This window comes from Battus philenor, unplaced genomic scaffold (assembly GCF_028537555.1).
Source record: "Battus philenor isolate CCGP_79_NKW_IND1 unplaced genomic scaffold, ilBatPhil1.0.hap1 SCAF_2, whole genome shotgun sequence".
In the NCBI taxonomy this organism is placed as follows: Eukaryota; Metazoa; Arthropoda; class Insecta; order Lepidoptera; family Papilionidae; genus Battus; species Battus philenor.
Genome location: NW_027181682.1, coordinates 14,386,054 through 14,412,214, shown reverse-complemented (window position 1 = coordinate 14,412,214; position 26,161 = coordinate 14,386,054). Strand labels below are relative to the sequence as shown.

At 32.4% G+C, this 26,161-nt stretch overlaps 1 protein-coding gene across 2 annotated transcripts in view; it reads left to right on the top strand.

Moving 5' to 3' along the window:
• The window catches only part of spir (spire type actin nucleation factor), a 220,097-nt gene that overhangs the window by 177,652 nt on the left and 16,284 nt on the right, over window positions 1–26,161 (top strand). For both annotated transcript variants that reach the window (XM_068765506.1, XM_068765505.1), the window contains exon 9: window positions 18,787–18,902. In XM_068765506.1, coding sequence (XP_068621607.1) covers window positions 18,787–18,902 — 116 coding nt within the window. The remainder of the gene's footprint in view (window positions 1–18,786; window positions 18,903–26,161) is intronic.

Below are 26,161 nucleotides of genomic sequence, written 5' to 3'. Positions count from 1 at the left end.
TTGGTAAAATGCATAATTTACGATTCTATAGAGGACATACAAACACTCATTTTATATATATAGATGAATGAATATCCTTTGTTTTCATACGTAAAATAGAAGACATGTAATAAAGTTTTCAGTACTTAAATAAAGTACAGAATAGTATATTACGTATATCTTGTTTAAAGCCTATATAGTTTTTTTTTTGATAAAACCTTCCATTGCCATACAATTTGATGTGCAATCTTCAATCGCGCAACGTTTGGTGTGAACGCGGTATCGGATGTGATTTATTATGTTGACCTACTTGATGCTTATTATTTAAAATTACACTTTGGTTGTTATTACAGCGAAAATATTTCAAGTACAATGTACTATTTCACAGCAACCTCTTTACTTACAATTAACTTGCGTTTATGTTTTTAAAATTCCTGACCATACAATGTTAATTCTTAACTGTGAATAGACAATTAAAAACTCAATGAAAAAAAAAACGTAACTTTATAAGCTTGTTTATGGTCCTTACCATACCTTTTTGTGTTGGATAAACATAGGTATATAATTATATCTATATTCTGGTTCATAAATAATTTATGTTTATATGAGGCTTATCTATCACGGGAACACATACAAATTGACTTTGCGGAATATATGAATTTCTAAGATTAAAGTCACGAATATTCACCGACTTCCCCAACGAAAAATTATAATATTTTTTCTATAAGAACCTTGTACAAAGTATATGGGAATTTATAAAAAAGACGAATACTCCGATGAATTTGTGAGGACCTTTCTTCAGCGTAACCAAATGAAATATTATTATTTATGTTTATAGATTAAATCATCTTTTATACTTTATGTTATGTCCATTTAATTTGTAAATTTAAAATTATGACTGTGTTAAGGTTAGAATATAAAAATAATTATAAGTATGTATAATTCACCCGTTTAAAACACGTTATACATATATGCAAATATATCCTTATTTACGTACATAATATATACATACAAGTTTATGTTTAATACGTCTTTCTTTTTTTATGTTCCGTTATTTGAACATGAGACTCATATAATAAATGGATAAGTAAACATGTTTACCGTAAGAAATTTTTTAGCTTACGCATTCGTAAATTAGTAAGACATGAACGCTTGATTCGATTCCAACTCCGTTATTGAATACGGATATACCCTAGACTTGTTTTGCATTTACTAATACAGTTTACACTCTTGGGTATATAGGTGTGATATACATGGTGATTATATAGCCTATTTGTCTACAAAAAGGTTAAGTTTTTACACCTATAATCCTGTATAAAGTGATCACTCTGAAATAAGTAACATGTAGGAGTTCGAATTTTGAAAACGATTTTTTATGATATATTAACATTACGTTATTTATAATTTTTGAAACCGTTGATTTTTGATACAAATGATCCATCCTGTATACTAAAGTTCAAGCCGCGGTACTTGTAACGTTTGTAAAGAAAGTTTTTGGTGGAAACTTCTTATGTTTCGACGGAAGAATGAAGAGGCGAATTTCCGGTCACCCTTTTCTAGGATTAACTTTAAGATTTCAATTGACGAAATTAGGTTAACGTTTACAAAGTAATAATAATTGCTATATTTACTTTGCCTGTAATATTATTAATTTTTGGGTCTGTGACTGAGATAATTGATGATAATTTGTAATATAGAACATTATTTTAAAATTGCTTTTGATTTTGAATATTTGAATACAAAATCATGTCATTAATTTTATACATCCCTTCGCTTCTGTCGTAAATGCAACAACGTAAACATATTTTATATTATCCGTGCTAAATATTATACGTTATAAAACTTTATATGCAATATAATTTTTAAAAATGTATTGTAGTTTGTTTATAATATTTTATACGTTCATGAGGCAGAGTACAACGTGACCTACTTCAATCCGTTCGGTATCATGTCAAAATGTCTGTTGGCATGCAACGGTGTCATGGCGGTGGCACCTTTCCCGCGTTTTTTTACGAAAAGCGGGACGCTGCAACACAAGATGAAGTGCGAATGTTTTTTGTAATTTCAGACATGTTTACTATTCCACTGCTGTTTCCGAATGTAACGTTATTTACATTTTACATGTTGGGCGCGTATTCGTGGCAAAACATAAAGGACATTTAGACGTTATAAAGTTAAATAAAGTTTTCATAACAAAATTCTTTCTTAAAAAAAATTAATCCAATTCCAAAAAAAATTTTCTTTTCTTACTTAAATAAGTTATTTGTTAAACAATTTTGAAAAAATGTGCCGCATTTATTAAAAACCCATTTAAAAAAAAAAAACTTTACTGTTAGCGAACGAATCTTTACGCAACATAAAGCAGACAGCCTTGAGCAGCTAAGTGTTATGATTAATGCAAAGAAAGTTTCGCTAATTAATTACCTTCAACACATAAAATTAAGCGTTGTTTAAATAATATATAAAAAAATAAAATTTTATTTATCCAACATTTAAACTTTCAGAACTCTTATTCAACGTCGATTTTCTTTAAATCTTTTTTTTATTTTTGATTACACTCTGCTTCGCAAGGTGTTTATAGTTGTGAAGAAAAAACAGGAAGATCCTTTGGCTTTACCTACCGAATGTGCTTTGAAGTGAGTTAAAATAAGTTTTTACGTTATTGCTTTATCTAGACGAAATAAATACTTTACCGTTCTGTAGAATGGCAAGGGAACAAAGAACGTTACCTTGAGATATGAAATTGACAGCGTGTTGGACTTTCATGGTCGTATCTGTAAAGTCAAAGTGCCTTGTACGTCTTCATGCAAAAAGCTTCGCGGGTCAAGGAAACTTTGGTTGGAAATTTGCCAAACTGTTTTAATGGCTCCTGTTTTGTGCGTGCTATGAATTATGACTCGGCTATTGCCGAAGACAGATTTCTGTAAAAAAATTAGAATAATATTTTATCGAAGGCCTTTATAAACATTACAAAGATATAGTGTATACTTGTGTTTCTTCTACAGAAAAACAAGCCGTCTCCCGCACGCTTTGTGTATTTAATTGGCACTCAACAACTTTTATGGACGGAATTTGGTAAAATTCATTCATAGCTGACCTGTATTTGATGAAAGGAATATTCTCTTTAAATTTCAAGTCTCTAAGTTTGATGGTTTCAGAGATACCGTGATGAGTCAGAACATAGGTGCATAAATACAAACAAGCAAAGAAATATAATATTTCTTTTTTAAAGATACGCGTAACATTTTATATAACCTGTACGATAAATTGACGTATTAATGTAAATTGAGATTCTAGAAAATATACTTATAATCTACATGTATTTTTTAATTAGTTGCTAATACGAAGTTATTAATATCATAAGCAACTTTAAAACTGGTATATTGCAAATGTCAGTAATTTTCGAATTGCAACGTAGTTATTCGAAAGTAATTGGCACACGTTCGAATAAATTGCGTTTCGATATCGACCGAATTTGAAAGGCATTTACAATATATATATATATATATATATATATATATATATATAATTGGTCGATGATAAACAAGCGATAGATAGATTTTGTTCGAAGTATTTTTTTTAAACACTAGAGTTGATTTTGATTGATGTATTTGAAGAAATGTACAGAAAATCTATTCGTTAGTACATTATATAATTGAGCAGTGGAATCCTAGCGATATGGGAATGATACTTGTGATTGTAGGTCGCGGCTTTAATTCCCGGGATACCGTTTTATATCATTCATCCTTTGTGCATTAATTATTTGACATAACCGCTGCTCACAAATAAGTTTCTAGTGGATGGGCAGCAGCGTCCTTTACTACATAACAACGCACTGCGATCGCCAACCAGCCTGACGAGCGTGGCGATTGTGATAGATATCTATAAACAGAAACGTCAACGGCTATAGATAAATATGTCTAACCTAATATGTCTAACCAAAATAGTATTTACGCTTTCAGATCTGCTTTGTTGGTTAAAAATAAATAGAAACTGTTGCATGAAAATGTTATTTTGTTTATAAATGACACATACCTTTACTTTAAGAGTCTATTAGGGTTCCCTATATACGTACTCTTCTGCTAGGGAAATAGCATTGTCATATTGGATTCCTATTGGCTATAAAATGGGTAATTGTATGTAGTATTCCATAATAGAAACAGAGATCGGGTTTTGAGAGACATTTTTACGTTAAGCTGTTTTCGCTAAGAAATTATGGAAGCGGCTATGAAACTGGTAATGGATAAACTAATATTTTTATCTGTTACAGAAGTTTTTTCCGTAGTTAGCTAACACTTTATCGTTAAGAATCATAAAGGATAATAAACACAAACGAAGTTGTAAGTTGGGATAATTAGGGTTGATATAACTTGTAATTTTTTTATTTGATATACGGATGGATATAAAAGTATGATGTTCGACGGCATCATTATTTTATTACATCGCGTGCACGAAATGTTTCTTGTTTACAATCACAAACTAGTTTCGTGCGTTCGCTAAATGCCAAGTTACTTTGGGCAAGGAGAACGCGTTCTCGTGATATGGTAAAGATTAATGTTGGGCAACCATCATTGAGAGATATCGATATAGTTCTCACAACAACGTGTTACACATTATTATTTCAGGACGTCCACTGTTGGATCTAGACTTCCAACGAACAACTCCAACTATTTCGGTGACTTTCCCAAGATCGTCTGTTCACCTTGTGGGCGGAAGTCCCACGCTGCATTTGCCTATCCTGTGGTCTCATCGCAAAACTTTAGGACCTGCAGGAGGTCTAGGAGGCTATTTATTCTGCGCTGTATATGACCTTTCCAATGCTACTTAAACTTGACGATCCGTTGGACTATATATCACTTACGTATTTTTAAGAATCTCCTCATTCCAGTTCGATGTATATGTGTTAAGGTTTTAAGAGTTGGTTTAATTCTGGGAGTGACAGTTTTTATGGTGTTTTTTCTTCATAATTTGCATTTAAAAGACTAGAATTTCACACAGCGCATCTGTAGTTGATACTTTAACCAAGTTATTATCGTTATAACTACTGAAATGGTTTAATTTTGGATATTAACAAGAAATCAAATATCTAAATTAGTTTAATAATTAGACAAATACGTATAAATTAAGAAAGGTATCAAGATTATAACCGAAAGAGCTAAAATTGTTGAAAGTAAAATTACAATAGCACTTTTACAAACATTGAAATGTGTTCGAAGTTTGAAAACTAATATTTTTTTTACAATCATTTGTTTTAACTATGCTATAATTAGCAAATAGAAATCGCTCTATTACTATCCCATACCTGCTATTTTTTGCGCTTAATGTCTGAATTACATCAACTATGTTACTTAATGTACCGAGCTATATCTCTTTACCGTGATCGTCTTTTTATATCTATTTTTTATATAAGAGAAACATCGTCTTATTCTAGATTTCATAACATGCATTATCGATGTAATTCACATCACTAGCAACGCGGAATCAATATGATTGTTGTAATAAACGGTGTAGCAAATTGTTAAGACTATATTTTTATAGAGAGGTAACTATGCGGATATTACGAGTGGATTTGAGTGTACGTTCTTTATATTTCATTTCATTTTTTAATTCTATCAACTTTTACGTCTTAATAAAAACATTTAAATGGCAAAGGTATTTGTGCATATACAGCCATTACATATATTTAAATAGTATTGCAAAGAAAAGTTTCAAAATTGTAATTATATTAACTTTTTCTTCAACATAACAGTTCAATCAACACATTTATACCACAGAGGGAAATAGAAATCATTTAATTTTAATGGCTTTAGAAAACAATCACAGATAAGCGTATCCATTTTTAGTGAAAATGACGTAGTTTTAAATTTTATTCCGAACATTTAAAATGTAAATCGTATCGTTGTTACGTCAATATGACGATGAAAATTAATTGAATACTTCAACTGGCATATTCAAAATAGTTATTTAAATAATGGCTACGAATCAAAGTTGATGATGATTATTTTTATTATGCTATCAATTTGTTACAAAATTTAATGTTATTCTAATATGTTACGTAATTAAGCAAGATATATAACATTTAAGGAAAACATTCTTTGAACCTTCTTCATTGATTTTCATTAAAATTTCATTACAATAATAATTTACTATGATTAAAATGTTACTTTGTATAAGTTCTAAATCGACCATAAAATCGGAAATTAATTTCTCAGTAACGCTGTTGTCTCACGATGTCTTCCTTCACCTTTAGTTAACTGCGATGAGACGTAATTTGTGAGCATTAAGTGGATTGTTCTTGCGGGTGCCAGAACCATCGTGTTGTAGGAGGGGCCGGGTACTGCGCTTGGGGTTAACGACCTGTATATAAGGTTTAAAGAGGCCTCCTTGTAATCAATTGACGAATATCTTTATCGACCAGACACCTCTTTCTACCTAAGCAAATTTTAAATGATCCTGCTAATGTTTGTTTGGAACTTGACAAGCCCAAATCGTTCAATGAGTCACAGTGAGGTATCGCCATTGTACCTCTTGCTCTTACCTTTACCGCAAATTAAAAGTTGTAGTACTTGTGCAGCTTAGTTGTGCAGGCTTTAGTTAAATTTATTGTTATTTTAATATCGAAACAATAAGCCCACCGTCTGTATTCAAACCCATAAATAAGGATCGTATTTAGTTTAGTAGTGGTGTTATTTAGTTCTCTACTTGAGTTTAGTTTTATATAAATATATTTATTTAAATTCCTTAATAATGAAGTCAGTTACAATAGTCAATCTAAAGTTTATAATAAGTACAGTTTGAATGTGAATGAATGAATGAACGTATTGAACAACCGGACATCGTATTAAGAATATACAGGTTTATATATTTTCCCGCGTCTAAGGAACGATACCGGAGATTCTTTGAATGGAAGTCGGTACGTTTTAATAAGTATGGTAACATATCTTTTCTTTCCTTCATTAGGAACTAGTACTATACTATATATTTATATTTTTATTCTTATATGTAAGCTTGTGCCAGTGTCTCGTGGTACCGAGATCAGAATGGCCGGACTGACAGGTCTCCTGTGCGATCAATAAAAGATAATCTAATCATAAGTCGCCTCATCATTGGTTAAAGCCATTTAGTTGATTGTTACGGTTATTTTTACTTGTTACCCTGATGTGAATGGTCAAGGACATTGCTGAATACAAAAATTATTATTTAATTAAAATTCAATTGCAGAACTTGCAGAACTAGCAGAACTAGCTTAATTATTAGATCTAATGTACAAAAGTAAAACTTAGGCATATATCTTATACGTAAGTCTATACGCTACAGATTGTTACAGGTTTATGGTACGGCATCGTGGAGAGCTCTGATTTATCTGGATAGATTTGAAATCCCGAGAGCACTGGAGGAAGGATTGTTGAACTTCGCTGGTTTACACTGACCCCTTAACATTCACTTGTAGTACTTCGATTCGGACTTCAATACGTTCATGTGCTTGCTGTACTTTTACCTTTTTTTTTTAATAGCCACCTTGTCGGGTGCATTTGTTTCCCCTATCTTAATCTATGACATGGATTTGGATTACGAGTTATTTTTTTCAGTGTTTTGTACTTTATTTTTTTTTTATCTTTCACATAATCTCGCATTCTGTCTTGTTAATTCCTTGTATTAACCTAGTCTTCCTTCAATTATTCTGCTAATAAGCCTCGAACCTTTTTTTTAAACATATAACGGGATACGGGCTCCATTTCCGAGGGTGAGTTAATTCCAAAGTACGATGATGGTCTAAAAAATATGAAGTCGAAAATGGGGCAGGAATAAAATTATTAAAATATTTCTTCATCGTAGTTTTCTGTTACCGTATGTCAATATATATGAGTATATGAACAAAAATTATTGCTCCATTTAATGAGAGGTAACTATATCTTTTGATCTGTGAAGACGCGCGGCCTTGCAACATGGACTGTTTCATAACAACCATGGGAACTAACTTGCATAATTAAATAGGATGATGTTTCCGACAGATATAACGTTTCCTCAACTACACTTGCTAACTTGATCGACCTGAATATGCCTGTTGCGAAACGCACGGTGAAGTTAATTATTGGACGTTGGAGACCTAGTTTCCAACCTACGTAAGCTGGTCTATATATTTATATAAAACTGTTCTCAGCAATTACTGAGCCGTTTTTAAGGCTTCATTGAGAAACTTTGGCGTAATCATTTTAAATCCGCAGATTTATTTATAACTAACCGTCCCTACAGACTTTGTACTGCCAGAAGTTATTGGTAAGTCGTTTTCAAATGGAAAAAAATTTATGTAACATATCATAGTCATATCATATCATATCATATTCATAGTTACCAATTTGAAATTAATAAATCGATTTTGTGATCAATAAATACTGGTCGAAGTATTTGTTCAAGGGTCATGAACTGTCAAAGGCTTGAGCCCGTTCCGGTTTAGAGGCGCCGTATTTGATAAAATTAGGACAATTAACGTGTCAGCTCTGTGCTTTCTAAGTTAGACGTAGTTATGTAAGGTATTTCTTGTTTTTTTTTTGGCTGGTAGTCGCCTCTTCCAAAGATCGCCACGATGAGCGATGCGCTGCCCGCATTCAGCGACTCTCCACGTCCGTAAGTATGTCGTCAGTCTATCTAGTCTGAGGCCCACTCAAAACAGTTCTTCCAGCTCATGCTTGCCATTCGAGAACCTCGCACGAGCCCCATCCATTGCCTCTTCAGACGGAATTCTTAAAGCTACGTCAATGACCTTGGTTATTCTGCAGGTATTACGCATATAAAAATATTTAACCAATGTTATAATCATTCTATATGTTAGATTAGCGCAACGGACTTTTTATTGTCGAACGCTATTGGTCTGTCGCTGTTTCAGAGTAATTATTTTACTTAGTGATTTTAAACATTAATGCAAGTCGTACGATTTTTTTTAATAATAATATGATTATATTTTTCTTGCAATGCTTCATGGTACATAAATTATTGAGTACACACAATACAATTTAAACATCATTGGAACGTGACAGCTTGCGCTGGATCTTTGATCCCTGTTTAGTAATGTTTTTATTTGTTTTGTCATTGTTTGACTATAATAGTTAGATAGTTCTTAGGTAACAATTTTAACAAATTTTATATTTCTAAGTTTCTAAGTTTGTACTTTCTTACTGCCTCTTGTTACTGTTTATCTCCAATAAAGTAAATAAATAAATAAATAATATGTACTATTTGATGAGGAACAATCAAAAATTGTTGAAATGAATACCACAGATGAACGCATCCCCAAAAAAAAATCGCGCGAAATCCTTTGCTTTCCGGTTTAATTACAACGGATGCCTTTCAATTTCGTTGCGTTCACGTTTATGCCGACGCTCTTGATGTTTGTTAACATTTTTAAATTCTTTCAAAATATCGCAGATGTAAATTGACATGGTACTTTACAAATTAATTGGTTGTATATGTAAAAGCTTTCATGCAGAGTTTGTTCTGCTGTTATTGGCCAGTCTCTCGGTGATCGATTTATACAGGTTCATTTGAAATATAGCAGTAGTAGTACAATGATAAAGGATTGAAATTGATTCTCGGGATACAATATCACACTGCAAGTGCCAAACCGCCCGCCAGGAGTATATTACATACAAGACATGAAACGAAAACTTACGTGTAATTAAAATAGGACAATTACTACATATTATAATTTGCAATCCCCAACTCGCTAACTCATAGTGGCGATTACCCCCCTATGTATTGCTGTTGTTGTCTTTGGGTCGAAATGACGACGACAACGGTTGTAAATAAGTGTCAAAGCTTCAAAGTTTTTTCTTGACAAATGAAGTGTTCATTCATGATTACAAAGCTGTAACACCTATAAATAATCACCCTGTATATATTTGTCTTAGTTTTTCCGTAAAACTTTCAAAGTGCTTTAATCTCATCGCTCTACATATTTTTATGTTCAATAATATATATTAATTGTCTCGTTAAGTGGTGAAACTATGCTTTTATTAGTAATTAACTGTTTTCATTGCTTGTGCTGTTTAATCAAACATCTGTTCCTTTTTCAATAAAAAAAAAAACTTTATATAGTCGAATATAGCATAACGGGTTTTCTAAAACAATGACCGCTATGTCGTGGTGAGTGACATTTGAAAATCCACCCTCCGAGAGTTAGAGCGCATGCGGGAACCAGGGCCACCCCTGCCAACCAATATGGCGCTGTTCGCCACAAGTTAAGCACGCGCTTTATATTTACATCCGCCAAAAAAGCTCAAAAAAAACAAAAATAAATATTCTTCGTTTTAAATATTATTTAACATTGTGCCACACAACAAGAGCTTAACAATGTGTTCTGTTTTTGAATTGTAGTAAAGCAAAAGTGTCGCAGTGCTATCGTGTGTGTTTGATACAGAGTAGTAAAGCACGGGAGAGCTCGGTTTCAGGTCAATGCCATTTTGTGTTGTTTGACTGGCTGTTAATAAAAACAAACCGTTCGTGTAACGGATTCTAATTTTAAAACTATTATTCCCATTATAACATTAAAACAGTAATGTTAACATTACTAAAATAAGTGTTTCTTATTTCAACTATAACATTATTATAATTCAGTTAGTGGTAGTGTTTTCCCGCGCTGTACTCTCAAAAGCAAACATTCTATTTACATTGTCTGACGCAATATACTTTTTTTGTGTATGTGTAAATTCAGTACCATTGGTATTTTAAAAAAAACGAACGTAAATATTGGTTGTCAACCGGCCAGTATAAATATAAAAATTAAGACAATATAAAAAGCTGAATAGACTGCGTTTTAAATTCGGTACTGTTGAACTCTTAAAAAAAGAACAAAGTTGGTCGGCGTCAACCAGCTAGTTATAAAGATCAGTCAAGCTGCGTCGGTCGAGGGTGTCGCCGGCGGCTCTGCTGCTGGGAACGCGTCCGGTGTCGGGACTCCTCGAGCCGGTGCGAAGCCCCGAGGAGCCGGCCTTGGACGTTGCTCAGGACAAAGCCTACTGGGGGAGCGTCGCCACCACTATGACGAGTAACATTTTTATACCTAGTTTTATCAATGGATATCTTAATTGCATTTCAAACAATCACCTTTTTCGATCTGATAGACTGGAATAGCACGATCGTAGATAGCAGGTTAGATTCCATATAAACAGCAAACTTTAATTCATAAATTTTTGCTCGCAAACTGTAAGAAAAAAGATTGATGAGAATCTGGTGTACACGAAAAATATATATGGAATATATCGATTTGCATTGGTTACGCGTCTTGGAGGGAAGGCCTATGTCTCAAAAATGGGGACATTAGAAAGGTGATTTTTGAGGTTATAAATGTAAAATATTTAAAGAGAGGTTAATGTATTTTGAAAAAGGTGTTATGTATTTGCTGTTAATTAATATATGGTATACCGTACATAAAATCAACAGTGTCGGAAATAATAAATAATGTAACAATAATCAATAAATTAATTATTGTGCACATGTGTCCCAGTAGACTTTTTTTTCTGATTATTCGGAAAACCATAATTTCAGAGTGATCACTTTGTACATGTTGCATGGAAATAGGTGTTTTTTTCTTTTTAAACCTTTCTGCGGACAAATGAGCTATACATTAATTCTTTTAAAGCCTTAATATTACAAATTATCCTGCAAGTAACAATTATTTTATTTTAAAATAGCTTATTTATAAACCCTACATATTTACCCCTATTATACACGTCTGTGGGATACACTCATAGAATGAGTCACTTATGAGTCATAACAGTATTCCTTGAGAATATTTTCCGTGCATTTTTTAATGTCAGAGAAAACTCTATTTCTTTCATTTGTCATATACACAAATGTAATGCAAAAATATTGGCATAATTCGTTTCAAGGTTAACGAAATCCATTTAAAAATACAATCACTGGTGAAATGCGTGTTTAGATATTAAAAAATACAGTAATAGTTTCCTCAGTTTATAGCCGTAGTAAAAAGGTTCGTTACGAATTATTAATAGATTTTCGTTTAATTTATTATTGCATGAAACATTATATCTTTAGTGATATAAGTGGAATTAAAGATGTAATCCATCCATTATGTCTTTATTAATGTGGGTAGAAGTGTTTTATTGTTTTTTTACTTTACTACACTGCCCAAGTGTTTTGCAGCTTCCGTGGATTTAGAGGGGCAGTTTAGATGGCACTTAGCCGAAACCTCTTTTGTAAATAACGAAGCCTGAGAACTCCCTTATTATCCTCGGCTCTTGTTGCTACAATCTACTATATTACAAAGTTAGATATTTACATGTACGTTGATAAATTTTCATTATTTCGACCTTTCGGGCACCTTCGGATCTAAACGCTGGTGAAAGTCCAAGGTAAAGTCCCCTCTGCTTTTACGCTAGATCACTCCCTGGTGATCGGCCTTAGTGACTTAAGAGCTTTATCAACAGCGTCATCATTTTAGCGCGAAGACGTCCACTACTATAGGCCTACCCTATAGATTTCCTATAGAACCAGTTGGAAGAGGCCGGCCTGACGAAAGTCATCTGTTCACCTTGTGAAAAGATATTAAAATTGATTATTAATCATTAAAATTAATATGTCCGTTAAAAAAAATTGTACAATTATTTAACAATAGTCAATTAAGATTCCGTGATAATGAAAGAATAAAATTTAAATATATTTCTTGTTAGATACCAGTGTTTATAAAGATTTTTTTGAACATTAAATATATATTTATATGATAATAGTAAACGCATAAAAACCTTTTTAATGATGGATTTAAAATGTACAGCTGATAAAAACTCAAGCTACTGTAACATATGTTTTAATTATAGCACCCTGGAAAGTAATTAATATTAGAGATACTTAAATCATATACTAAACAGAAATATATGCGTGTATCCGTTTAGCGCCAGGTTGGAAGTCTATTCACCCACAAGGTGACTTCCTTGTTCAGGTTCTCAGAAGACGCTGGATGCAGGCCGCTTCTAACTGGACTTATAGTAAATCCATGGGAGAGGCTTATGTCCAGCTGTTAACGTCTACAGCTGATAATGACGATATATAATCCGTATAGAAGACGGACGATGTTTAATTTTTTTTTCCTGTCAAAAGAAATCTAATAAAAATATTTATATGTTAAATATTATTATTTACGTTTGTAGTTTTCAGAATAATCCCACGCTTTGATTTGAGATCAGTTGTTCATAATTAGAGTCGATTGTTAGCTGAGGCTGAATCGGTTTCAGCGTATCGTGCAATTCTCAGCGGTCTGACACCGCCCAATTCGAACGGAATGTTTCGTTGATGCAATAAAGCCACCGGCTAGTTACTATGTCCTTCGGATTTTCTACGTCTGTTTCTTTTTTTCAACTTCATATTCTTAGGATTTGGGAGCAATTTAAAAAAAATGTTTTTTTTTTAACTCTCGTCTCTAAATTTGAAGCACATCTTAATAGTTCCATTAGTATATCTTATAGTTATTGCATATTAACAAGATGATTGTCAGTAACGAGAGAGTCGATAAACTGAAGATGTCTCGTATGTATTATATCCACAATACATACAAGTTTATTACCCGAATATATTCACTAGATTCTTTACGTAATGACCGGTTTAGCGTGGCCTCTTTGCAATGAGTCGCATTGGCGTTCATCTTCACTGTCCAAATGTTAAATGTTCCCTACAATGCTGCTTTAGAAGCTAGCTCTATAAAAAGGCTGATGTTAATTCCTTACAGATCTAAATCTTCCAGTAGGTTATAGAAATATTTCACTGTTATACCACTTTCTTCCGCGTCCACCGCATATAAAAAAAATCTTTTAATCGGGTTTTTAAATATTTAATATATAATGTAATCTACGAGTTCCAATACATCTTGTCAATTTTTACCATAATTTTTTAGATTTAAAATGGCGGAGATAGATAAAAATATCTTATTTTTCTCTAAATTATCAAGGTAAAGTACAAACAAGATTAAAAAGATTATACGATGTAAGTAAAAACTTTACTCCTGTTTGGCGTCCTAAGAATAAATACAATTATGCTCTTATAAATATTTTCTCTGCTTTATGGAGGCGGTATTTTTGAGATATTATCAATATTTAGTTTTTCGTCTCTCCTGAAAAGCGATTTTACACTTATCATTTTATTCAGTGGGGGCGGTGATATATTCATAAATTTAATTATTGTTATTTCGTTGACCTTGTCGTAGTATTTGTTCGCATAGATTATGTGGTCTTTATGTATGTTGTTCTATAAGATATAGATTAAATCACAGGCTTAAAGTAATAAATTTAGGTGTCTGTAGTTCATAAGATAGAATAGGATATAAAAAAGTGATATTAAAAATGTCCAACATTGATGCGCGCAGAAAAAAATGGCGGAATGCAAGTTTTAATGCAGGTCTCTATTGGGAGATAAGTTTAAAAGAATTGGCTATCATCCGCCGATGTTCATATTACTTTTATTATTATTTCTTAGCAATAAAGGCTTTTTTATTTATTTATGTGTTCAAAAGTACCACCATAATGCCTTCTTAACCACGAAATCAAATGTAAAAATAATTAGACTTTGATAGTAAAGGTCTATTATTAATATTCGCCCACCTTGATACTAATCGCCATATGAACGAATTATTAACAATCGCTCTCCTCTCTCACCCTCTTACCTACTCTAGTCCTGTCCCCCGACCTCCCTGATTTAAATGTCATAGTTCGTTCTAATATACGTCAAACTTAAGCCTGCCCTTTAAGCACCGTAATCGACTTGTAATTTGAGTTTAAATTAAACTTTGTTTATTTAAACTTTATCAACATATTTCCTCAGATATAATTAGGTGTTTTGATTTAAATAACTTCTTTAGAAGCCTTATAAAAGACTTGGATGTTTTAAATGTGTTTTACAAAGCTGCCATTTCCTTTTCATTAATTCTACTGTAATATAAATTAATATGTAATAATTATTCATGTTCATTTAAATACAATACAAGTAGCACGGACAAACAGTAGATATGTATACTTTTGATTATCGCTGTATGTGTAAATATAGTATTATTTCTACACATGTATATACATAATATATTTATATATATATTTTTATATAAATATATATATATATAACTAACAAAGAGCATATGTATAAAATTTTTGACTTATAGAAGGAAGTACATTCTAAACACGTTACACATCCACTTACCCTAAAAGTCTAAGCTAAAAAATCCTGACATACACCTTACTCACAGATACCTATGAAGGATATACTATAACCGCCACGCTTGGTATGCGGGTCATTTAAGAATGTATCCAGGCAAAAGAACCTGCGTCCTCCGATCTTTTACCACTGGGCTATCACGGCTCAAACGCTGACACACAGTGACATATAAATAAAAAATTAATAAACATTACTTGTGTCTTTTATATCTCACTTGCACTTGTGCAATTGAATGTATCATTTAATTTTATTTCGTTTGAAAGAGTTCCATGTTAGTACCCTCCGATGAAATATCACAAATAAATAAATCATAAGTTGTAATTTTTAATGTATAAAATTAAATTATACATCGCATATAAACATTATTGGATGGATTCACTAGTGTGGCACGTTTTGTACTTTAACCACGTGATAAGAAGCCAAAGCGAAGGAAATCGACTGGCTTAGTTGCATTTACATAATCTAACAACCACCTTGTCACGTTACTTAGCACGTTGGTGGTCGTTTTAAACTTTGTAGTTCACTAGACTTAAGTTATACAGTGTGATATTTGTAAAAACTTTAAAAGGATGTATAGCTAACTTGCTGTTAATAAATGTACGTTATACAAAAAAATCAATGGTTTAAGAATTCAAAATTCATCAATCAGATAACAAAGATAACTATATATTAAAATTAATTATTTTTCACCATCTGTCAATATGATAAATTAATGCAACATATATATCAGAGTGATCGCAGGGTAATTAGAAATAGGCGTAAAGGCTTTAAATCTGCTGACGAATGAGATACGTCTAATACATTTACTTATTTAAAGATTTTACCTACTGCAACCATTTATGTGTTATATTTTCATTTGTAAAATGAAGCGAAGTTTCAAACAACTTGATGGATACAGTTTCTTTTGCATATTACTAATTTTATGAATATCTTATAGTTCTTTTATTTAAGATAAAAGAGTGCACTATTTTGACGCGTGATTTTTGCGCTTTACAAAATCAGATCATTTATGTTTCAGAAGTAATTAAATTAAATAAATCACTACGAAACATACAGCTAGTATAAATTATACTAACAACTCATCGCGGAAATTTATGTTTCGTGAATCTTAATTTTTAAAAAGCATGATTGACATAATACCTGATCACGTTTGAAAATAAAAAAGTGTGTTTGTGAAAAAATTAGGTAAGTTGAAATGTTTTTCACCTGCGCATTCTTCGAGGAATGATGTATACCGAAAAAACAACATCAATTCTCACAATAATGACTTTCAATTGTACCATTTCAATTAGCAGCAACTTTAAACGGTGCAAAAAAACCGTTGAATCCCCATTGTCAAGACTGTACAATTGCGTATTTAATATCGGTTAACTTTTTTTTGTTTTTCAATTTCCCGCGAAGAACGGAGACGTAGACGGCCATTTCCTCCATTGTTTTTGCGCGAGCCCGTAAAAGGCCCAGACAGAAAACGACCATTAGGGTTGAGTAAACGTAAATAATCGAAATAAAATAATACTTGTTTTTAATTAAGAACATTCATGTTGTGATTAAAAAAAACTAAAACTTAGTTTTTAGAACAGCGGCAAAATGGTAGCCCCATTTGAAAGTCGAACAGCATTTTGTGTTCTTTAATTTAATACATATTAATACACATGTAATCTGTTAATTTCTATCTTCTTTGGAAAATTATTAAAAGTTCTGTTATCAATATTACAGTTGGAACTTAATTTCTGCAGTTTCTCTATATTTCCTTACAATTATTCATGTTATTATTACTAAAAAACACTTTTTTAGTTAAAAGTGTTGCCAAAGCTGTTTTCGCCAAAATATTAATAAACGTATAAGAACTAAATTGCTAAAAATGTTAAAAAAATAGCATTCTCCGCGCGTTTAAATAGCAATGCTACAGCGGTGTAGCGTCCTTGCTAATTTTGTAACGGTGTTAATCGCATAACTGGATTAAAAGTAAACAGCTTAAGTGCAGTGACCTGTCGGAAAGTCGTTTTCCATCGCAGTTAAGCTGCACTGCGGCTAATCAGGGCTCCGCAACCGTGGCGCCTTCTGACCCCGTTATAGCACGCCGCTATAATAACGCTATTAGCACATAACTGCTTAATATTCGCGTGACTGCCATAAATGTTCTCGAAACGATACTATCGTGTTACCATCTAATTATCAATCGGTTTCCGAAGACATTATTATAAGTGTTGCAGTTAAAACAGATATACTTTTATACACAGATTATTAAAAACGGGCTCAGTATTTTTTAGTCTATGACAAATAAAAACAGAGTATGCACCAGATAACTATTAATAATACCAACCAAGTAATAATGCGTTGAGGTCAAGGTAATTTAAACATGTTCTCCCGTAATGTTTACTTAGCATTAGCATCATATTTTGCTTTTTAGTTTTATGCACACCAGCACATTCTTTAATTGAAAATATTTTAGAATATATTAAAGGTTTCAAAATTTACGTCTCGGTCGTTATTTTCAAATAATATAAATTAAGATGTGCTTTATATAATCTTTTAAAAAAATAACTGAAAACTAATAACAATAGAATCTTTTAAAAAAATTACTAAAAACTAAGTCTAATAACACGTTTAAAAAAACTAAGTCTAGCGCAATAGACATAGCATGTGATTTCATTTGAAGTCAATCTGCATATATAAAAATGAATCCCTGAAGTAGGAACATTACTAGAAAAAGATGTAACCGATTTCATTCAAATTCATAAATACTTCGTAGAATAAAAAAAAATTAGGAAATCACGCGGATCCTCGAATAATTTTTAGATAATGAAATGACATTTGAAACTGACATTTTTGACAGTTCGGTTTAAATTTTGCAGGTTTTTCGCGCGCTGAAAATTTATATTGTCATTATTATTATTAAAATACTCTATTAAATAAAATGATTACTTAATTCTGTTTTTACTTTTTTTATTTTAAAATGCAATAGTTTAATAACATTTGGCAGTACAGTCAGTACAGTCTTTTAGCTAATGCCGAATAATTCGATGCGGACAAATGTCAAATGATAAATATTACGTTTCCTTATGAAAGGGAACGAGTGGTATGTGATACGGTCGTGACTGTGCGAAGGACAGCGAAAGTAAAAGGCCGCGCCGTAATATATCGCAGTCGGTGCAGCCCTATAATTTGTCAGCTGTCATGGCTGCCCGTTTTAGCTGATTACACGTTACCGCAAATTGCTATGTCCAATAACACGAAAGTTAATGGATGATAAACGTTCTCAAGTATATCTATTCCATAATTTTAATAAAAAGGTGTATTTCATTTATCGCTTATTATAAACTAATCACTGCATATTGTAGCAGTGCAATCAAATGGTTACGAACTGTTAATTACTCGTATATTGTTAAAATGGCTTTAACTCTGGGCTAAATTTCCGATAGATATACTTATTTTCTCGCAAATGGTGAGAAAACATTGCAAAAAAACAACACGTCCAAGGACCAGAAACAACATATTCGACACGTACAAGCATGTAGTAAAGATCCCTCGTTGCGTATTCGCCTCTTAATAACCTTAACTTCTTAGCGGAACATATGTAAAATAAAGGTGTTGTTACAGCGACGAGCGGACCGGTTAGCGGATCGGGCGGCGGGGAAGTCCGGCGCGGCGGTGACGTCACACCACACGCGCCACCGCAGCGGAGGCTCATCAAAGTCGACTTTGATAATCTTGAGGTAAGGAAAGTTACGTTATTTAGTATTATTTACTTTGTACATTATCCAGTAATAATTATCAGTAATAACTGATGGACACGAAACATTGTCTCTCACTCTGGGTATTATTGGTAAGGTTACAATCGCTTAGCAAGCCATTGAAAGATTTATGCTCGAGATTTCTCTACGAATGAGGAGATATATAGACGAACCAAACAAAGCAAGTTATCAATATGAAGAAGCAGTGGGCAAGTCACAGCGCGCAGTACAGATGGCCGCTAGGGCTTAACTTTATGTAGTCGAGACCACGAGACCGATAAGCGCAACGTAGGACTTTCACCTACAAACTAAATATACGACTTTATTATTATATTATTTCTTGATATTTGATGAGAGAATATTGATATAAAGTGATACTATTTATCTATAAAGACAAATAAGTTGTCAACTAAAGATTTTATCTCCTGTAAGGAAAAAAAGATCGCGAAGAAGCGATAGAGAACTGAGACTTGCAATCGAAAGTTGCGGGTTCGATACCCAGATTACATTCTTATATAATTCACACTTTGTGCATTAATTATATGGGATTGCCACTGCACACAAACAAGTATGCAGAGGATGGAGAATAGCATCCTCTGCATAACACCACACTACGGTCGCCAACCCTCCTGCCAAGCGTGGAGACTATGATAAATACCTCCATAGATAACATTCGGGTAGGCATATGTATAGATGTAAAAAAGCCGAATTAAAACGTTTAAAACCAAAAGTATTTAAGAAAAACATAGTCGTCAACACTAAACGTTTAAAATCGAAAAAAATGGGTTTTTTCGGTTTTAAACGGTTTTTTTCGTTTTAAACCGATTGGTTTAATTCGTTTTAAACCGGCCTTACATCTATAGGCATATGCATTGATCGGGCGTCTATGGACTGAAACGGCGACGAAAGATAAAAAAACACAAATTTAGAGCTTTCATTGCACATCTATTTTAGTAATTTTTAAAGGCAATACTTCTTCAATTGTAACATAAGTCTAACTTTTGACAATCTGCGTTCGATTTTTAAATTACAACTGTTAACCGTACACTATGATGATGGTATACCAAAATTCTTATTATAAATAATGAGTAGAAATCCGCATTTATATAAAAATGTACTGCTTTCCTTTACTTACATATTGCGGTTAATTTAACTAATCTAAACGTCTTCTTGTGACCAAAATTATTGACATTTATAGCACGCTTGCTGTCATTTTACATTATCTATTTGTTACGAGTCGACTGTGGAAAGATCATATTTGCGTTTTTTGAACTGGCTGCCTAATTATTAAAAAAATTACATTCCATTTTTAAAAATATCGCAGACAATTTAATATTCTTTATCTGATACGTATTGTGAGGTCCATTTAATAGTTTTATCATTTAGTGTGTTTGTCAAATAGTAATGTAAGAATAACTGCGTTAAGATTTGGGGAAATTAGGTAGCTAATTACACCATCTCATATTTCAACGTTATTAGCGAAAATGTGGCGCAAAATTGTAAAATTTACAGTAATAAACCGTATAATTTTCCATCAGATGATACCGTACGCAAAAAAAAAATCAAAATGCTGATCATTCAAAAAAAATTATCAAGTTTTTTTTATATCTGTTTGTATACTTTCATCGATATTCGCCACGTTTTTTTTTAAATAATTTAAAAATAATTTCATATGTTATTACCGTTCCATATAAAACCAGAGTATGTTTCATTTTTTTTTCCGAACAGGTGTTGCAGTGTTTGTTTGCTGTCAATGCCTCCATTAAATATGTATAGGAACCGAACTGAATCGTTAACTACTTCCGCAATCGGAAATAAAATCCGGAACGAATCGATTAAAAATCTCTAAACGAAAATTAATTAAATCTAGCTGTTTTAAACAGTTTGTTTTTATTTATGAAACGCGTTTTTTGTGTGGTTTTTTAATTCTTCTGTAAAAGAGACTTTTTAGGTTTTCATGAATATAAAGTTATGTAAATTACTTTCTCAAAAAGATTAAAAAAAATACTAATAAGTATATCTACCTACAAGCTGTATATCATACCATTCAAGACTACTAGGCAAAATCTTTTGCCACCAAAGTTCCGCCTATTAAATAACCAACATTTCTATCCTCAAAGAACTCAATATACAGGGAGTTTATCGTTGATTGTCCGAATACGAATCCATCAAGTTGCGGGACATGTAACCCGTGATGAAGTCAATAGATCATTTGATGGTGCAAGGCAAAGTAGAAGGCAGGCGGTTTCGCGGACACTATTCAGCAGGATGGACAGATCTCACTATAACTGCTACTAAATACTTAATAAATGGATATTCTCACTCTGCCAAACACTTAGCTACATGGCGACGTATAGCGTAAGCAGCGGGGGTACCAAAACCGACCAGGGCACGACCACCTCTGACAAGAGTGTACTACTGATAAGAAGAAATGTCTGTACCGTGCATAATTCGGCGAAATAAGAGCGTTAAAGATAGAGTGACAAAAGGAAGTGACCGATACTCCCCCTGGCGAACCACATGCATGCCTATGGCGCGGTACAGCGGTTAAGGTGACATTTTAATGAAAAAATTTGTGTTCCAATGAGTTTTTAAATTATATATTACCAAAGATTAAAATAGAGCGGTCAGGTTTTAATAAATAGTCGCAATACATTATTATAAAACATGCTAATATTGACACAAATCCTTGAGCACTAATAAGGCAATACAATCGTTTATGGAAAACAAATACTAGTAATAACTTTGTATAAATTACTCAACGCTCTAAATCCCACTCGTTTCGAATGCAATTATGGTAGGTTTTAATAAGTAACGGTGTAATATCCATTACATTTTAGAACAAGGTTGATATTAAAATTCATTAACAATCTATTTAGTCTTTTTTTTAATAGTAGGGCTTAGGTATAACCCTTTGCGTTGGAAAAGGACCTGAAGAGCGTTAACGTGACGCTTTTACATCAAATCAGCGAACAATAACTTAGTGTTTAATTACCTTCTATCAACATTGTTATATGGGATAATTTGTTACACGTGTTTAAGTTTTAATGGCCTGAATATATAGCTTAATTGACATCAAAAAGTTTTGTAAGGTTTCTTAAATCTATTTCCAATCAACCAATACAAAGTGATCACACTGAAAAATTTAACATTATTTTTTAAAGGTATGCAAAAGTCTACTATCTTTTGGCAGTACAATTTACAGGTGCCGACGGTAAACAATAATTAATTTGAATATGTAGAAAACGTGAGCAGTGTTAGACCTGCGGTACAGAATTGAGACTTGCAATCGTAAGTCGCGGGTTCAATTCCAGGAATACAATCTTATATAAATAAGATTAACATTATACAGGATTATCAATACTCGCAAACAAGTTTTCAGATGATGGGTAGCAGCGTCCTTTGCGCACCATAATACCACACTGCGATCACCAACCCACATGCCCAGCGCGGCTATTATGGTATATCTCAAATAAATAACGTTACAGAGCGCATCTATGGGTCGAAAGAGATGTAGAAATTCAAATTTTGAAATTTCTTTCCTTACCATATTATTAGGAACTCGCGTAAGAATATAATTGCGTATTTAAACTTGTTTATACGATCTCCTTAGAATACATTATACTAAGATTCTAAAAAATGTAGTGCTTTTCAAAATAGATGATTATTTAACAGTTCTTTTCTCATCGCGTTCAGTTGGAGACCAATGAGGTTTTAATAAATGTAAAGAAAAAACGATGAAATACCGCGTTACGCTCGAGTCGATGACTCCACGGGACATTAATGTCGTCGATCGAGCGTGACCGAAATAAATGAATATTAGTTATTGACCTTGTAAAGTTCCACATATATAGTCCTGTTCTGAGAGAGAGCATATAGGACGTAATCCAGGTTATTGTTTTCGTAATGATGTAATTTAAAACCTGTGAGTAATTTTATCAATATAGTGTAACAGCGTGTTTATCTGACGTTTGAACGCACGGTCTACTATAAAGTCCTTAAAATCTAGACCGGCTTCACTCAGACTGCCGCTAAGTTGTTTTGTTTAGCCGGCCTGGCTGGTAAATTTATTTGAAACAATTTTGAATTTCGTTTCCGTTTAATTACAATATTTTTAAAGCCAATAAAGAGTGATGATTCAAATTTCATTACAAAAAATTATTAATTAATTTTGAATGAGTTTTTTTTTTGTTAAAATCTAAATATTTTGAATTTAATAACTGCTTTTTATGGTTACTGCAGTTTTTGGAAAATTAAGAAATTAGAAATGTTTTCGCAACAATTGTGTACTATTTCATATTTATAACATAATTATAACAACCCACGACACCATGTCTAAAAGATCACTGCCATTTTGAATATATTTTTTTTTTTGCTCATAGATCCTCTTTAGCCACGTCTTTCTAATCCGCTACTTCTGAATACGACGTACTTGCAGAAGCTGTAAAGGTTGATAGCACTGATGTTCACCGAATATGAAAAAAAATGAATATTTATATTGAGAATGGTATTTCAAAAACCACATTTGAATGAGATTATCTATTATTTTAGAATTACCGTTCAGACGGTTAGCTTATTGCGCCACAATGAACAAAACGATGGCAAATGATTCGGGATTTTTTTTGTTTAATACCAAGGAATAAAAATATATATGTTTAAGTTTAAGGGTAGGAAGAGGCGAGGTTTACAAGTGAAATTGAATGTGACGTATTTTATGGACGGCCCCTAATGGAAAATAAATGTTATAATTAACAAAGTTTATGCGGTATTATGGCAACATTAAAACCGCTTGTCATGTTTCGGGTTGAACATTTCAAGCTTTATTGCAACACTGAAGAGATGTAATTACCGACACACCCGTACCCGTGTGCGACATGTTATTGCGTCATAGAATTGTCAATGGTCTGGTTTTTTTTATCGAGCGAGGAAGCACCCAGCCAAGATGACTGTCCATTTAGATCTTTTAATTTTTTTAATGTGAAAACGAAACGATTTTTGTACATAAAATGAGAGCCTGAGGGTAGTGATATGTTTTGAGTTAGGTAAATTAAGTACCCCTATACTAAAGCCTAGGATTAAGATTACCATTTTTTTATATCTCGCAGACTAATCAGACACCATAGCGAACAACGGATTGTTGGCTGTTGCCGGTACATTTTTGTATTCTGCAATTTCGTTTAGTTTTTTATATTAACTTCTAACCATAAATTATTTTTGATTATTTATTTTCTTAATCCAGATCATTTTTAATTAAAAATGAGTGATCTTTGGCCAGTTAATGTTTTTTTTCAATCATCAAAACTTATATATACTAATATAAATTTTTTATACTTTTCTTCATTTCTGACATATTTTTAAATCTAAAATTAGGTAGTTAAATTGTAATAAACAATACATAGCTACATTATTCTAAATAGCTATAACATATTGTTATTTAAATTAATTTTATTAACAAAATAAAATGTTTAGTACTACTTAATATATCAAGTTTATTGTTTGAATCCTGTTTAAATTTAGTTGGGTACCTAAACGTTCATTATAATTCTGGTTTCTATCAGATTCGGCATCTTAATTCTTCTGACATTCTTCAAGGTTCCTATATGCATTATGATATGAATTAATATTATTAATATTGTAATAAATATGAAGTAATTTCGTACTTTTACCGAATAGCATGGCATATATCATGTATGTATGTATCATACACCATTGGGAAGCATTGACATAAACAAACATAAAACCAGGCCATCGTATTCGACTGTCATATTGAGACAACTTCAAACTTTCAGTCCGTACGAAGGTATTTCAAAAGGAGGTCGTAGTTGCAAGTATAAACAGACAATAAAACTGAAGCACTATAAAAGAGAAAAATGTGTACAGATTAATGAAGTAGTCAGAGAGGCTTTTGGTAACGTTGTTGATAAGCCACTCTGTTTTTATTATTACCTACATTATTTCGCTTAAATGAAATTTAATTTCGATTCTGCTTGCCTTTCGATGTTACGCATTTGTGTGTTCAAGTACGGTGTGGGATAATTTATTGAAATTTAATGTGATTCAATGAGACATTAGCTTTATAACTTTTTTTTGTAATTATTTAATCTAATGTATTCCGGTCTCAGGACATCGTAAATGTTAAATTTCCTCGTAAGAATTGCTTTGTAGGTGTCGGTTTGTAATACAAAATCCTTCCCGGTTTGTTTGTTGTGTTTGACAAATTTAGATAAAAAAAACTACAGTATTACTGACTCCGTAGTCAGTAATACTGTAGTTTTTACAAATTTAATTCGAATAACGCTTTTTAGAATTTTATAATATTTATATTTATACATTTTTAAAAGTTTATGCTGGCAGCTGATAAGCATACAAGAGCCGTCTCCCGTTGAAGTGGCCTGTGTTCCGCGTCTTTCGACAACCTAAACAAGATTATTTGTCCACGGTCCTTGGTCTATGTTAGGTGGTTGGGCGGTTACATCCGTTGATCTACGGATCTCAACATTCTTGATCCAATCGCGCAGAGAAATCCCGAGCCATGTTTAGTTTATTGACACGTTGTTAACAGATTAAAAATGAAAACAATGTCCAATTTACTAAGTGACACTTATTAAAGTGACTAATAACCGACTCCTAACGGTTCATAAATATCCTGTAGAAAGTAAACAGTTAGGTACACTTGTGCAAGCACTCGCAAGGTTTCCGCGACCTAGTTTTGTGATGCGACAGAATTCTCGACCTTAATAACCCCTAAACGGGAAGATACATTTCATAAAATTGAAAAGCAACGTTTACGTTTTCAATTTTGAAGAGTATACAATCTTTCAAAACGTTTAATGTTATTCCATGCTTATTATTTCCCGCCCGGACAAGGATCTACATAAGATGTGCAAGAAGTGACTTTTTGTCACAATAAGCACGTATTTGACCGAGTTTTTTTTCTGTCATATTATCATGTATTTGCTAATAATCTATACACTACTGTCTTTAAAATCTTCGATGTTTAACGCTGATATTCGAAAACACTTTATAACATAAACACTTGGGCAACTTTTTTAATAATAAATTGATAGTTATTGATATAAGATTTATAAAGTAAATATAAATCTTTTAAATTTCAATTTAAAGATATAAATAACAAAATTATGAAATTATTATATTATTTAAGTTTAGTAATAGTTTAGTATAAGTTAAATACAGTTTGATTAGTTATAGTTTTAAAAGTTATAAAAGCCAGCAAGAATCTT